Source organism: Aedes aegypti, unplaced genomic scaffold, assembly GCF_002204515.2.
Source record: "Aedes aegypti strain LVP_AGWG unplaced genomic scaffold, AaegL5.0 Primary Assembly AGWG_AaegL5_hic_scaff_69_PBJ_arrow, whole genome shotgun sequence".
NCBI lineage: Eukaryota > Metazoa > Arthropoda > Insecta > Diptera > Culicidae > Aedes > Aedes aegypti.
This window is the reverse complement of record NW_018736384.1, coordinates 1-17,121: the sequence shown is the minus strand read 5'-3', so window position 1 is coordinate 17,121 and position 17,121 is coordinate 1. Positions and strand designations below refer to the sequence as shown.

Here is a 17,121-nt window from a genome sequence, read left to right as displayed (position 1 = left end):
CACATTAGTCTGCAATAAATCGTGAACTCGCGGGAACAGTGGCAATATGATAAAATATGTCTAAGATTGAAGCTAAGTTCATCTAAGATTTTAGATGAGACATGAGTAGGGTAAATTCTGTATTTTTGACAGGCTAAGGATATGTCTGGAAACGGCGATCGATTAACCGCATTAGATACTAATATTCAATTAAGTAATATTACTTATGTGCTGAATGTCTCATTGCACTTCCGGGGATTAAAAGCTTATAAACTGTAGCATTAGCTTCCAAAATAGCGTTCTTCAACAGCCTGTCTGTTATAGATTTTGGACACCAAATATACATTTTCGACTTTCTTATGTGAATATAATTTGAGCTGGGGCGTTATCTCAGTATCCATTAAATGGTTTCTTGGAAAGACGTTCGTGTCATAAAATTTTACGAGTTTACATGTGACTTATGCATTACTCCGCTTATTGGATGTGTATTTTAGTCATAATTAATCATTTTATTTAATGAGAGCAAATATCATCAGATCCACGAAATACGCCTGCTAGTATGCATGCCTGCGACACTCCAGTGTTTTTCATCAGATGGCCAAATTATATAAACTGAACAAAAACCATAATCTATTTTGGACATCACCTGATTGATATTTGATGAAACACACTGGAATGTCGCATGTATTCATTTATTGTAGGCGTAATTCGTGATTCTGATGATATTTGCTTGTATTTAATGAAATTATTGATTATCACTAATATTCACATCCAATAAGCGAAAAAATTCATACGATACATATAAACTCTGAATTTTTTTTTATATGGACTGAGACAACGCCTCAGTCCAAATTATATTCACATGAGGTATGTGTATATTTGGTGTCCGAAATGTATAACAAACAGGTCGCCAAAAAACGCAATTTTGCAAGCTAAATCTAAAGTTTGAAGGGTTTTTCACCCCAGAAACTCAAAAAACAATGAGAAGTTAAGCATATAAGTAACATTACGTAATAAAGTATTAGTATCTAACGCAGTTTATCGATCATTCACGATTTTTTTTTTTTTTTTGAAGGAATTCCTTCCAATTAAATCTGATAAACTATCTCAACATATTCCTGGTCAATTTCCTAGTGAAATCTTGTGACAATTATTTGAGAACTCCTTTTGGAAAATTTTCTAAGGAAATCATTGTAAAAAAAATCTGTGGGTATCATTGGAAGAAGTTCTGGTTGAGATTTTCAAGGTGTCTCGAATGAAAATTCTGGAGGAATTGCTTGGGAAGTCGGTGAAGGAATCGTTCAATGTACTCCTATAGAAATCTTCGAATTAATCGTTGAAGCAAACTTTTTGCAAATATCTGAATTACATTCTCTTGGAATTTCTGAAGAAAATTATTAAACCCTGCAGAAACTTTTTGAAAGACGCTTTGAGAGTTGTCTCGTCAGATTACTTGAGCAATCGGTATTGAAATGTGATTCCTGTTTAGTCTAATTTTGGTTCCATTTTTCAGGAATGTTCTTGTTTAGGATGCTTAGCCGCTATAACCCCTGAAGTGGTCGTATCGGTATATTACTCATCATTTATTGACATTATGGTTACTGAATAGAAATTAAAAACGATTTCAACAATAGATGACCCCATGTCCATTATTTTCTATGCCAAACATGAATATTGATTGAAAGTATATTATTGCTTCGATTAATTGGCTAGTCAATTGCCACACACTCCTATTTGGAAAGGCCCTCGAATTTGACTCCGCATCGGGCCCCGAAAACCCTAGCTACGCCACTGGTACAGCGTCACCATGATGCTTAATCATTATTAAATAAATAAATTTTATTCTAAAAAATGACCCTTAGTTGATCCAAAACTGTGTGGTGACTGTGCTCAAAAAAACCTATCGTTGCATTACAATTACTACTTGAAATGCGACGTAGGGCTATCAAAAGGATTGTTATAAATTTGAACGAAAAACTGGTTTTAATTTTTTGATGCTTATGACTGCACAGCAAAAATTTGTGAGTATAAGCAGTACGCAATTTGAATATCGACGGAAAATTGTGGCAGGCATTTGAAAATTACAAGCGTTAGCCAACAGCTGAAGCAAATATGACCATCTGTCATCCAATCAGAGTCCTTTCAAATCCGTTAAATCAAGTTAAATCCGCTAGAAATTTACATGAATCTGCCATAAAACAAATCCAGCCACGCTCAACAATCACGCGACCGAGAGAAAGCTCCGCATTGTTGACTGCTCTTTCAATCACTTCTCGATGAAACCGCCAACCGTCGAAGTGATTCTGTGATACACTCATTCTACGCAGAACGAGTTCAACTTTCGCCAGCCACTTACTAAGGTGGTGAAACAGCCGAGAGAGCTCGGGCGTGTAGCTATCGCTCCAGAGGTCGCGAGTTTATATCCCATTTAGAACTCTTTTATATATTCATCTAGTTTGGTAGCTAATTATAGCTCATTTTCAAACCAGCAGCAACGTAATTTTAAGATTGCACATAAATATCTATCAAATATGATGGAGTCCTTTTGTTACACTCGACTCACTATAATTTTACAGGTTTCGTTCGTACTGTGACTGTGAGTAAATAAATTCATCGCGGAAATGAGTTGATAAAGTGAAAATTTCCAAAAATTTCCATTGCACTCTATAAACGATTAGAAATACAATAATAAAATAAGTTTATTGCTTTTTGAAGCTTGGCTCGCTCTGCCTGCACAGAAGTTGTTGCAATTTTTGATCAACTATCCAAATAAGGTAAATGGCCAGAAATCAATACCGAATGCATTGAATTAAGGAATATAAATAAATTTCTATAGATGGATGTGAAAAATAATCATTCGATGTCGACAAACCTGACAAATCACTTGAAATTTCTTGCATTTTCTCGCTTTTCTCAGCAGTGCTAATAGAAAGCATTTGATCCACTCTGAATCTGCCATCAAAACCACCAAGAAAATCACTACGTTTCATCCTATCAACAGAAGGGATAATGTCCCATCAAGCAAATAATTTTCGACATTTTGTCCTTTCGATCTTTTGTCTTTCGACCTTCTGGCCTTTCAACCTTATGTCTTTCGACCTTTTGTCCATAGACCACCAGAAGTACATATGGTGCAACACTCATATCTAGTTGAAATAAATATACTGTGATGTAAGTAATTGATTTTAAACGAGTTGAGCTTAAAGTCAGTTTATACATCTAGGAATGCTTGTTGCCTGAGGTGTTTTTTTCATATCACATATATAAACGCTCCAAAGATACCTTATTTAATTAATCAAATTGTTGCCAAATCGTTTGCTGTATTAGGCACCATAAAACACAATGCTCGTGAATTTAAAGACGTTTACTGCCTCAAAATACTGTACATATCACGAGTGTGCAGTATTCTCGAGTATGGGGTAGTTATATGGACTCCATTTCATGCAGTGCATATAGTGCGAACCGAACGAGTGCAGAAGGCGTTTATCAGATTTGCACTTCGACGGCTTCCATGGAGGAATCGGCCTCATCTGCCTCCCTACGAACACCGGTGTGCACTGACCAACCTGCCCACATTGAAAACCCGTAGAACTTATTTACAACGACTTTTCATCTTTGATCTCCTCGAAAACAACATCGACTGAACGGTTGACGCGACTTCGTTTTAATGTCCCAGCAAGAACTACTCGCAGAACGGAATTCTTTCGATGCTCCACGCATAGAACGCAGTACGGTCAGAATAATCCTCTTTATGTTTGCTGTCAATCTTTTAACGATGTGAATCAAAATTATGAATTTAGAATCAGTAAACTAGCTTTCAAATCAAGAATTAGATTTAAGAAATAAGTATGTGAGATTTTTTTTTTAAATCGAAGGCTGTAAATAAATAAATGAAAATTTTGTGCTTAAATTAAGAGATTTAGCCAAAAATACAGAGTACCGTAGTGTTTGATCTCGCATCAGCATCTCCCTGGCTGTGTAGATCACACCTAGCGTGTGATCCCATTCAATTGATCCCCTTTGCGCCCAGCATCAGTAGCAGCCTAATTTTATTATCTCTGCTAAATTAGGCATCGTGGTGACACACCGCAAGCGTAGCATTGCTTTGTGCCATTGCAATGCTTTGTACGCACGATAGCATTCAACCGTACTACCTCTACAGTATATATAAGCCACACTTGACACAGCATCATCACTTGTAAATTTGTATCCCTCTTGCTTGTACATTATCGTTCGTTCCCCACCGAGCGGGCACGCTGCCCCTCGGTGGTAATAAATTAGCAGTATGGAAAGAAAGTGCGTTTGAGTCGTTGTCCGTCCATCAAGTAAAAATTATCACAACGTAGGAAAAGACATCCTGGCCGCAACACGTAGTTTCGGGTGAAATTGATCATTTTTCACGGTTTTTCTTGTCTGTTTTCTGTAAATGTTGACAATGCCAAACAAATGTATGCAGGACAACAAGTACGGAGGTGAGCCTAATTGACTTATATACCGATTTTTTTTTAACAAATGTAATTTTAGTGCTAAGTAATACATCTTAAATAAAAAATCGAGGAATCTCATTTCGGGGTGAAAATGATCACTTCTCAATGCGATTATTGTTAGTTTTCAAACCATCGCTACATAATAAATTTGACCTACCTTAATTCAAATATGCTTGCTAAATTCCTAACAGTATAATATTTATAAAAATATGAAATAGTTAAATTTCAAGAATTACGCGGAGAACGCCTTAATGTATGCAATTTCCTAAGGAATTTCCCGATACCTAACAGAAATTCAATTATTTCCACCGAATGAGCAAATTGGTACGAGTTAGGATCATGAAATCTGGTTTGGGGATATATCTCCAGCATTCTCACAAACTTTAGGGTTTATACCATGTTCAAATCCTTGTTAAGAACTAGAAGTTTATGGATGTTTGTTAATACTGCACCGTACATGATTTTGGAATTTTGCATTATTTTCATAGAAATAAACATTCGTTAACGCAAAAAACTTCACAGCACACAATTCGACAATAGTTACGACAGACAACGTTCATTCACTGCAGGTTACATTGAGATTTGTGCTTCATTAGCAAGAAATTAAATCGAGTGACACGGTGATAAATTTCACCCGAATTTACGGTATCCGTTCTAAGACACATGTGTATTCTACCATATGCAACTTTATCGAAAAGATGCAAATTATTAGTTATTTGTCTGTTTATTTTTAATCCTCAAATTATGTATTCATGCGGAAAAATCTATATTGGTTGTTTTTATTCGTGCTTGAGGATTTTACAATTTTGAACATATGCAAAAAATACAAAAAAAACATAAGTCATTCAAATCTAATTGAGAACTTTTCAAAAGCGTTTATAATGCTCGTAATTGGCTATATGAATAATACTGATCTGACCAGCTTTATTCAATGGGTTTCCCAGTATAGTCAATTTAAACACATTTCACCGTGTAACAGCGCAACTGAACAGATTTTTACTTCAAATTCACTTCAAATTACTTCAAAACGTCTCTCAAAAGTCTTAAATCGACAAAAGCCTTTGCGACAAGTAAGAGTAAAATATGGTTAAGTAAAGGGAACGCCAAGTGGGCACCTTATTTTGAATACATTTGTTCCTTCTCTATGAAAACCGAAATCTTCCAAGTACATGATTTGTGCCTATTTTCGTGAATACAAGCAAGTGCGCACTTTATTGGATGTGACTGCACGTTGCTATCGCTGATGCAACTCTCGCGTGTAATGCAACAACATTATTTGCAATGGATTTCGTATGTGAACATACCCCAGTGACCGCTAGCCAGCTAATTCACATTTTTGGCCTTATAACGCTAATGTAGGGCATGTCAGTTGTATAAAAGTACTATATTAGCAGACTATATTAGGGGGCCCAGATAGCCGTAGCGGTAAACGCGCAGCTATTCATCAAGACCAAGCTGAGGGTCGTGGGTTCGAAGCTGAGAAGAAGCTCTGTCCCAGTGGGGACGTAATGCCAGAAGGAAGAAGATATTAGCAGGCAGAGTGAATTAAAGTACTAACTGATTACTTGGATGACTCTACCCCATTACCCCGAATTCAATATCCCCGAATTCCATCACATGATGAGATTGATGACGTTTCCGCATGATATTGGAATTCGGGGTATCTGTCATGAAACGGCCTACTTTCCTGCACTGAAGTATGCAGTGCGGGAATAGTCATTACGCAACTGAAACCAGTACTGTACCGATTCATTACGAAACGCTTTCTCATTACGAAACTGTTTCGAGTTGCGTAATGAATCATAACACAACATTTTTTCAGAAATTATAAAATGATAGTTAATGCATTCCGATATAATTTCTGAGACCCTCAAGTGGTCTTCTATGAAATTGCAAAAAATGTTGTACGGAACTCGTTGCAGAACTCGATTTTTACAGCAGTCGTCGTAATTAACCTTCTCGACAAGCCTCGTAGCCGATAAATTTACGATTCGTGCTGTTAAAATCATCATTCTGCAACTTGTTCCGTAAACTACTATTTTAGGCTTATTTCTGCCTTATTTTCTCAAACTTCACGATGCCCAGAGATGCTTAATACTACGGAGCTTCTTTTGTGTCATATATAGTCAGGTCTTCTATTAGACGCTACCACCCACTTTACGTCCACCGCAGTTTCTTATCTGTCTTCCAATTGATTCTGGAGACATTTTGTAGGTAATAAGCTTATACTATGCCTCAGTAACAAACAAAAACTCTGATTCATCCCACTCAAAACAGCTGGGAAATAACGGTCCAGAAGAGCTCGATTTTGTTTTAATTCATTTAAGGTGAAACAGTTTGGAATCAACTTCTAAGATTGCACTGATACTTCAAAGGCACAAATTACGCGAAGAAAGCATCCAACAACAGTGAACTTTTTATTTTGGCTTTGTGCACTAACAGAAAGCTTAAAATAAGAAGATCAGAAACGTTTGCCAACTATTTATCCAGTTTTGTGTCTTTAAAAACGTGAGTAGTGGTACAACTCGGCCATTGTGACGGCCATCTTTGGATTCCGAGATGTTTCACCTCAAGGGTGCAACATGCAGAGTAAACATGCAATACATAACTTTATGTTACCTTTGAATATTCTTACTGAGTTTGCCGAGGAAATGAGGTTGAAAACGCCTGGCAAATAAATCCCCCGGTTTCAAAATTCGCAAAAAGCACGATTGTAGGAGGTATTTTTGAACGCCAGAGAAAAGCTGGGTGCACGACGAGCGCAATGATACAATAAATTTTCCTCGTATCATACATACGAATAAAACACAGACTCATCTTCCCTTTTTCTTATACCTGAGGATCCCAACTGGGATTTGAAGATTTATCTTTCACACTGACCGGATTTCCTTTTTTCTCGTTCTTTTTTCCCATCGCTACTTTTCGGTACCGCTCGCGTTTGGTGGCGATCGTCAATCAACCGAAACCGTCCGTACGTGTGTACCTCGCCGAACCGGAATCTTATTCGCGCTCTCGTGTTCCTGCGAATTCGCCTACCGATGCTAACTACCCAATCCACTGGACTGCCAACACCTCCGCCCATCTACAAAATAGTCGGATCGGATGATATAGAGGAGAAGGAAGCAGAGATGAGTTTCATCCATTTCCAGGTGAGCATTTAGCAAGGGTTAAAAAATGCAATAGTAGATCTCAAAAACATTTAAGCCTCTTTGAACGATGTCTTATTTCAATGCAGTTATATTTAGTTTTATTTTGTCTATAATACATTCGTAAATCGAGGTTTGACTGTTCAATACAAAATGACGAGTGGTTAGAGTCCGCGGCTATAAAGCAAAGCCATGCTGAAGGTGTCTGGGTTCGATTCCCGGTCGGTCCAGAATCTTTTCGTAATGGAAATTTCCTTGACTTCCCTGGGCATAGAGTATCATCGGACCTATCACATGATATACCAATGCGGAAATGGTGAATTTGGCAAAGAAAGCTATCAGTTAATAACTGTAGAAGTGCTCATAAGAACACTAAGCTGAGAAGCAGACTCTGTCCCAGGACATAATGTCAAAAAAATGAAGAAGGATACTTTCGACAGCAATGGCTAATAACATTCTGGGTTTATCCGCTATCGATCTACAATTAATCAATCTTCATACAATAGCTCAAATTTATATTCGTACAATATTCGTAATTGTTATATAAACATTTACATTAGTTGAAATGATAAAATAATCCAGTCAAAAGTTTATCATTGATAAACTGAGTCTTTTAGGAATATGAGACTCGACGACATTCGATAGTTTTTTTTTATCATCTTGATGTGAAAACAGTGCCATGTACGAATATGAAATTAGTGACTGAATCACATAGAAAGATAGTTGTAGCCTTTTGATTTACAATCCTTTTCATCTACTTCTGTTACAGAGCACTTGCCACCTGGCCATGGACTCATGCCGGTCGGATCCATCATGCTACACGGCCTTCAAGACGGTTATGATGCATTGTGACCTGCATCGGTGCAATCGGAACGCCTGCATGAATTCTCTCCAAAGTTTCTACAAGGGCATCCACGATGATCTCAGTTTGGACATAGCGTTCTGTTTATGCAGGTTTGTGCAACAAAATAAGAATAACCTAGTTGATACTGACAACGCCTTTTCTTAATCCCAGGAAAACCCCGAATCGCCACGACAGCTGCATGATTGCTCAGGAAAAATTGCATCCGGCTTGCGCTCAGAGGCCTCCGGAGAATCTCAGCCCGCAGGAATCGAATGGAGCCTTGTTCAGTCCGCCCCCGTCTTGCCATGCGGTAGCTGAAATGTGCCGACAGGACGATGACTGCCGCTCCCGGTTGGAGGTCTTCGAACAGTCATGTGCCGTGGATAGTGTAACGAAAAAGTGTGCCGGCAAAACCAGTGCTTGCAGGCAAGCCATGCTGGGAATTCTGGGAACACCTCTTCGGACGAACTGCGCCTGTCAGGGGTCGGAGGTGCAACAGCTATACGACTGTCTCGGTTGGCAGCGGCTACTCTGGCTGAATCCTTGTGTCGGTGAGTTATTTATATACTTTTGTTGTAAAGCAACTTTAATAACAATTAATTACTTTTACAGTTGAATCCCAAAAAGATTTTCACTTAAAGCGTCTAGCTGAACTAGGTTTGTTGACGACGACCACTACTCCTACGACGACAACAATGCGCACAACTCGTACTACACAAGCTCCAACTCCACCGCCAACGAAACCGAAACCAGTCGTAAGTATAATATTTTCTGGTATTGAGGAACGCATTTAACTGAACTTGTTTTTTTACCAACAGTACCGTCCGAAGCCAACCGTACCACAACCGATCGAGACCAACTACATCGAAACCCCGGATACCCGTCCGGAAACCCTGGTGCACAAAGGCAATGAACTGATTGTACGAACCGATCTGGACCTTCATCCCACGGAGCTGGAACCCAGGGGGAAGGGCTCCCATTCTTTCTCGGAAAGGATCATCAAGAAGAAGATCAAGAGGAAGATGATCATTATCGGCACTCGAATGGCAACAACCGGATACCCCACCAACGCCCCGATGAACAGGTGCTGCAGATGCTAACTACAGAGGTTGAAATCGAAACGCTTCCTCCGACAACTACCACAACGACAACGCCGGAACCTACGACTACGCCGGTGCCGATTCGTGAGTTTCCATTATATTGGCTAACCTGATGTATCTGAGTATAACTGAGTTCTGTTTTTCGATAGGATACTGCGTAGTTCAACGTTCACAGCAGTCCGATCAGCACATAGCGGAGGGAAAAAGTCGAAGGGTAAGCACAACTTCCCTTATACCTTTTAAAGCAACTACTAAGCCATACGTTACCTCCCAAACAGCTATACATGCTGGACGATGCCGAGTGCAGCGAGCTGTGCACCTGCGGGGCAGGAGAAACACTATCGCTGTCTTGTCACGCACTATGCGTACCTCTGGCGCCGTGTCGGACATCGCTGGCATACTACAGTCACGCTGCTCCAGCTTATCAAGCCTATCGGGGGCGTTGTCTATGCTACTCGGGCAGGTTTATATGTATGCGACCACCCCCTGGCGAGTATTCGCTACCAGGTACGCCCGGTTGATGCAGAGATAAATTTCCTTTATCTGACGAATTCCGTTTTTCAATTTTTCAGGTGGAATTTTTCTGTTACTAGGTTATAGTTCAACCGACGAAGCACTGTTAAGACCGCAACACTAATTTAGGAGTTCAAGACGCTGTTAGAGCGTTGCAGCAGTACGTGCAGCAGCATATAAATAATGAGGTGATGGGCCATTGTAGTGTATTACCGATCACACGTTACTAATCTGCAAACTGTACTTTCCGGTTCACGTTTCCAATTACAGACCTCTTGTATATTGACATTATTCAACATCACCGATGAAAATATCATCTTATCGATAAGACTACCCCCGGACTCCAAACTATCCAACCTGGAGTTACTTAGGCTAGAGAAGGTAAGTTTTTGAATCATTTCAGAACACTCTGAGTTATATTCGTAACAGGGTTGTTAACGTTAATCAACGATTAACGCCGTTTCGCTAATTCGTTAACGTTAACCAGTAACGATTAACGAAGCTTGCGTTGATTCGTTTGAAAATCGATTTAACGATAACGTTAACGTACAGCGTTGATTTAACGTCAACGACTTCGTTATTTTTAACGTTAACGAAGATTTTGATGTCTAAAAAAATTAATAACTTTTATCATGTGATGTATTTAAAAATAAGTAACTCTGAAACTTGACATGTCCTTGAAAGACAAACATGCGTGATCTTATTGCAGTTTATCTGGAATGTTAACTGACTTCCTCTTAGTGGGCTCCACAGTCTTGCAAAATGAAACTTTTGTCTGTCATGTTAAGTTATGGCAACTTGTATTTGAAAATGGGAGATCGGGGTCATCCTGGGGTGGTCACTCAGAAATATTTTATGTTTTTGCTGGGTAGAAAAAAGGATATCGTGTACTTCATGGAGGCAAAGGAAGCCGCTCTCTGGCAACGATTTTGGCCCATTGCTGTGGGGGCTGGAACGATGAAAGGATACAATATATTGCTTGGAAAATCTTTTGCAATTAATGAAAGTTCTTCCAAGCAAAGTTTCTGACGTTTAAAGAGGCTGACTGTTGGGAGCCAAATCATTGCTCTGCACAGTGAACTTAGATTTTTTAATCAATTTTCCTTGGATACGGGATATCAGCATAGAAACGTGTTGTTTATTGATGCTTCGAAACATTCTCTAGAAACCTGTACGGAACATAAGATCAACGCTTTGGTTAGCGCCTGAGACGAGACTCGCGAAGACGGTCTTCTTTTTCTGTGATTGCTGAGTTTTTTTCTTATTCCACTTTGTGTTTATACCAATCATGCGCAAGCTGTTCAAATCCTCACATGAAACTCTCAGCAAAAAATGGTTGACTTTGCATCACATCGAATCATAAATAGCCGTTTGAGTGAAATTTCATGCCAACAAACGTAGCAGACATTAGAAATAAATAATCTTCTACTTAGATTTATCAGCAACTTTGGAAAAAACTGCATCGATGACTGAAGTTTTTAATAACAATTTACTTTTAACACAATACTTTTCACTTTTTCAGCCATAAAAACGGTGGGCTGCATTTGACGTTTCGTGAGAGGGGAATCTGGGCTGCATATGACGTTGATATTTTTCCTCTTCGCGAGTCTCTCTCAGGTTAGCGCTAATCGTTGACGTTGATTTCAACGCAAACTCGTTAACGTTGACGCTAACAACCATGAAAATCAACGCAACGGCGTTGCGTTGATCCAGAGCAAAATCAACGTTAGCGGCGTTTATCGTTGATTAACGTTAACAACCCTGATTCGTAACTATGGAACCAAAAATGTCGTAGAGCTTAGAAAAGGGAACCTACATTTTGACTTGAAATCTATTCGCTGTAGAAAGTTATGATATGAATTTACCCATGTCCATTTAGTCATTTTGAATGAATCATCAGATATTTTAAAATCAGCTAAGACGTCCTGAGCTCTGGAACGTAAGATTTATAATCATGAATCACGTTGCTTAAGTCTCCTGAGTATACTCAAAACATTTTGAGATTATATGCGATGAAGTTCATGAATATGAAATAAATTATGAAGGACTCTTATTTTGCTTTTTGTTTCACATCCAAAACGCATTTTGGTTCAATTTGTTCGCTGAGTAACGGGTCTATCTAAGGCATTGGAAAATGCCAGATTGGTTTATGAAAATTTCATACAGGATTACTCCGAGAATTCCCTTAGAGAGATTGCACTAAAATTTCATACAAGAATAACTCCCCGAATTTCTTAAAGTATCTCCCAATTATTCTCCATTGAATCGATGAAAAAAAGAGCCATGGATGTAACTCGTAGTTTAATGTTTTAAACTACAATACGTTGCAGAGATTTCTCCAGAAACTACTACTTTTTTCTGAAAGACGGCCAAAGATTTTCCATAAATTTTAGCCCAGATTTTAGCAAAAGTTTTATTCAGAAGTATCTCTGAGAAAACTCTGATTCTTTAGTATTCCTATCAGAACTTCTAGTTGGAATCTTCTTAAGCATGATTTAAAAAACATCATTCAGAAATTCATCCTCTTAATTCTTATATATCTACATAAATTCCTCCAATAATGCTTCGAAAATTCATCCAGATATTCTAAACGAATTACTTCCCGAAATACTTCAGGAAGAAAACCTCCAAGGATTTCTTCATATTTTTTTTCTAATATCTCTTATAGAAATTTGTAACATCAAGGAGCAATATGTTAAAAATATTCTTTGAATTATAAGCATGATGTTTATATTCTTAGAAGTATTTAAAATAAATGATAGTAAAACATGAAGTAAACATTAAAAGAATTTCTAATGAAAAATCTCTGACATTATTCCTAATGCATCATTAGAAGAATTCCTGTTTGAATATTTGGACGAATCCAAAGAAAAGTCATTATAGTTTTTCTAGGGAAAACCACATGGTTGATTCCCGAACAAATCAATGCGTTTGAGTTATAATTTATGTAGGAAATCAAGTCATATCACTTGGAGTACTTGTCAGTAAATCCTAAAATTATTATCCGAATTCTCTTTAACATTATCTGGGGAACTTTTTGAGAAGTACTCAAGAGAACACTAAGATTGAATACAAGAAAAAAACCTCTTTCTAAGAATTTCCAGATAATATTTCCGCAGGAATCACCATAGGATTTTCATACGTAATACTTGGAGTAATTTCTGGAATAATCCGGAAACAAATGCTTTGCAATCCCTGGAGCAATTTTTTAGGCATCCTTGTCTAAGGTAATGTTTGGAGATGCTACTAGTGGAATCGAACTGATCGAATCTTTGAAAACTTCCAAGAGTAATTCTTGTAGGAATGCTCAGATAATTTTAGCAGTTTGAAATGGAATTAATTAATTTAAGGAACGATTCCAAATAGGATTTCCAGAGAAAATGTCAGAAAATGGGATTTTTGGAGACATCCTTAAATGAATTTATGAATCCCAAGGGAGTTTCAAAAGTGGCTAACTCGCCAAGGACGAGAAGCCACGTTAAAAAAGAAATATAATAATAATAATAATAATCCTAAAAAAAGATATCGGGAGCAATTTCTAAAAGAAAATCAATTCTCGCTGAATTGCTCAAGTGGTATACAGAATGCACAGACATTACCCTGATCTAAGACCACTTTTTCCATCCGGCCCCTAGCCGCCTTAAGGCTCAAGAATCCATCATTCCATCATCAGCAATTTAAAAAAATAAAAACCAGTTTTTTCGTTCAAATTAAAAAGATATCCTCAAGAGAATCTACAGCATTACAGATAGCAAGTGCAATGCAATGATAGATTTTCATATACATTTTATATTGAGCAAAAAAAACTTGTTTTGAAAATTTGTAAACGATGATAGTGTTTTTTTCCTCTTAAACAATGTTACAGGGGACCAGCCTCGGCAGGCCTGATCCTCTGCAGCCGACTCTTGATCGACATGCCATAGGCGCTGCAGTTCTAGCATGATGCAGCCCACAGACCTTCAGTTTGTTTGACCAACATTTGGCCACCAACAATTTAGGAATGTTCCTGTAAAGGGGGAGAGACTCCTGAGTATTCTTCATTTTCTTCAAGCATTTCTTCAAAAAATCCTTCTTAAATTTTGCTAGGAATCACTCACAATTTTAAATTTTTACAAGATTTCATCAAGAAGTCCTTTGAGAATTTCAAATTTCCTTAAAATCCAAGGATATATCTGCAAATCCTTTCCGAATTTCTTCAACGATATTTCTACAAGGAATTTCACCGGAGATACTTTCAGAGATTCTTCCAAGAATCCCTTCAAGAATTTCTACAGGGAATTCTATATTGAATTCCTGTCGATAGTGCTCGTTAAGTCCAATCAGGGATTCCCAAAAATATTCTTCAGAAATTTCTCCAGCAACTACTTCAGAGATTTAAACCAGCACTTTTGTCTAAATATTCATTAATACATTCAGGTGTTCTTGCAGAAATTTCATCATGGAAAACAGGACATTTCTCCCTAGTGTCTATCCGTTATTTATTAAGGAATTTCTTCCGGATATTTCATCACAAATTCCTTCATTATTTCCTTAATAAATTCTCTAGAGATTTAAACTTATTCCTTCAATAGTTTATTCAGGAATTCTTCCAAGGATGATTCCAATGAATCATCCAGGAATTCCTGGCAGGTAGTATGTAGGAAATCATCCAAGGATTTGACAGAGAGTTCCTCTAGAGATTCCATAAGCAATTCCGCTAGGAGTTTCTCCAAGCTAGTCCTTCCAAGAATTCTTCTAAAAATTCCTCTAGGAAATTTGCACGAAGAATTCAACTAGGAATTTACGTTAGATTTTTTTTTTGAATTCCTGCAGAAATTCCATCGACCAATCGAATTGAGAGATTTCACAAAAAAATGTAGTGAATAATCTATATATTTCTTGAATTTTTACATGATTTTTTCCAAAAACTCTCCCATGATTTTTTGCAGGAATTCTACCACCAATTTTCCAATTTTTCAATTTCAAAAAAAGCCTTTAGAATTCCTTTAAAAAAAATCCCTAAGGACATTAAACGGCAAATGGTAAACATTTCTTTTAAAGTATTGCCCAAATTCCTTCAGGTATACTTCCAAAAATTTCTCAAGCAACTTCCTCAAAAATATTTCCACAGGAAATTTTTTCCAGAGATTTCTTCAAGCATTTCTCCATAAATTCCAGGAATTCTCCAGAAATCCCACCTGGAATTCTTCCTGAATTTTAGCAGCAATTTTTCAGGGATGAAGCCCTTATGAGATTCAACTATAAATTCCTTCAGAAAACGTCCCTAGAGATTCACACCAGAAAATAAATCAAACCCGAAACTGGTAAATCAAATCAAAACTTCGAAAGAATCATTGGGAAATTCCATAAGAAGTCCATGTAAGAATTCCTGAAAGAATCACAGGATGAAATTCTTGAGGAACCCCAACATTGTGGTGGAATTCTTGATGAAATTCCTACAAAAATTATGTATCGAATCTCTGTAGGAGTTTCACATATTCACATTTTTTTATCCTTGGAAAAGAATTCTTGAGGAAAACCTTTGACAAATGCCTGTTGAATTCTATGCCTATCCCTGTATGAATTCCTGATGAAATCACTAAAGAAGTTCATAATGTGCTCCCTGAAAAGACTATAAAAATAAAATGGATTCTCTTATAAAATTCTTGTTGAAATCCTTAAAGGATATCTGTTAACGATATTTGAATTACCTTCAAATGCTTTTATCGTTCGTTTTGATACCTCCAATTCCTTCAGAAACATTTTTCTAATGATTTTAAGATGTTCCTCTAAAGAGTACTGTAAAATACTTTTTTCCAAGCATTTCCACCAGGAATTTCTTCTGCGATTTTCCCAAAAAAATATCCAGGGATATTACCAGGAGTTTCTACAACGGTTCCACTAGTATTTTCTCTAAAGATTCTACCAGAGAACCCACCAGTGATCTCATCATGATGTCTGACAGGAATTCCATAAGGAATTTTGCCAGGGATTTCACAAATCTTGAACTTCCATTAGCAAATCCATCTGAGATTTCGCTGGGAATACTCTCAGCGACTGGACGAGATAATGTATGAAGAACTCCGCTAGGAATTCCATGAGGGATTCTATCGGGAACGATTAAAGAGGTCCTACTATTATTTTCTTTTACACATATCATACCAGAAATTCCGAATGAGATTACACCAGGAAATTTAGCATTTTTGGAACTTCTCCTCCAGGAATTCCTCCAGTGATTCTGCAAGTGATATCTCTCCACCAGGAATAATTCCACCATCAAGAGTTTTCAAAACAAAAATCTTTAAGATACTCCTCCAGGAATTACACTGGTACTACATTTTGTTCTAGTATTACAATGTATATGAAGTACTAGAAAAAAAAACAATATATTCGTTCATGGCAAACGGCCGGACAAGAAACCGTTTCCTTAACGCTTCCATTCTTCCATCATTATAGCACGCCTTTCCTTACTCCTGATACTTAGGCAGTCTGCTAACCGCAAAAGCAAATCTCTCTGCCATGCCTTTCCCCCAATCCATACAATCCTTCATGGACTGGTGTAGATGTAGTTGGCCTCCACGGTCTACAGTGGGCCAGTATAAGTGCAACATTAATTCCTCTTCCTTCCCCACATTGTTCTGTATTCTGACGTGGCAGGCCTAAAAATAGAAGTTGCCTAAAAATAGAAGATCACCAGCACTTATACACTGAGGGTGTCTGTTATCTCCAAGCAATCATCTGATTTATTCCTTGTGAAAGTGCAGCAGATCTGGCGATACTGGAGTAGCATCCACGGGCGGCCAATCAAGCTTGCAATTTCCCCGAATTTTCAATTATCATGACATGATGATATTGATGACATTTCCCCGCGATATTGGAATTCGGAGTAATGTCATTCGGGGTGATGGGACGTTCGGGTTTTGGAATTGCGGGTAATGGCGATTCGGGGTAATGGGGTAGAATCGTATTTGGGATTCAACCAGGAATTTATCCAGAATTTCCTCCAAGGATTCGACCAAGAACTCTTTCATGGAAACATCAACAATAATTTCACCCAAGAGCTTGAGTTGAGC

The 17,121-nt window shown here is 37.8% G+C and overlaps 1 protein-coding gene across 1 annotated transcript; it reads left to right on the top strand.

Annotated features, from left to right (window-relative positions):
- Nucleotides 1-7,504: 7,504 nt before the first annotated feature.
- Nucleotides 7,505-10,450, top strand: LOC5567776 (the record flags this gene model as incomplete). Its single annotated transcript, XM_021857070.1, is given in 11 exon segments — nucleotides 7,505-7,615; nucleotides 8,382-8,566; nucleotides 8,628-9,007; nucleotides 9,069-9,211; nucleotides 9,275-9,446; nucleotides 9,449-9,640; nucleotides 9,706-9,770; nucleotides 9,835-10,063; nucleotides 10,129-10,184; nucleotides 10,186-10,257; nucleotides 10,340-10,450. Coding segments are annotated over 11 exon segments (1,716 nt in total), but the record flags the coding sequence as incomplete, so codon positions are not given.
- Nucleotides 10,451-17,121: the final 6,671 nt, after the last annotated feature.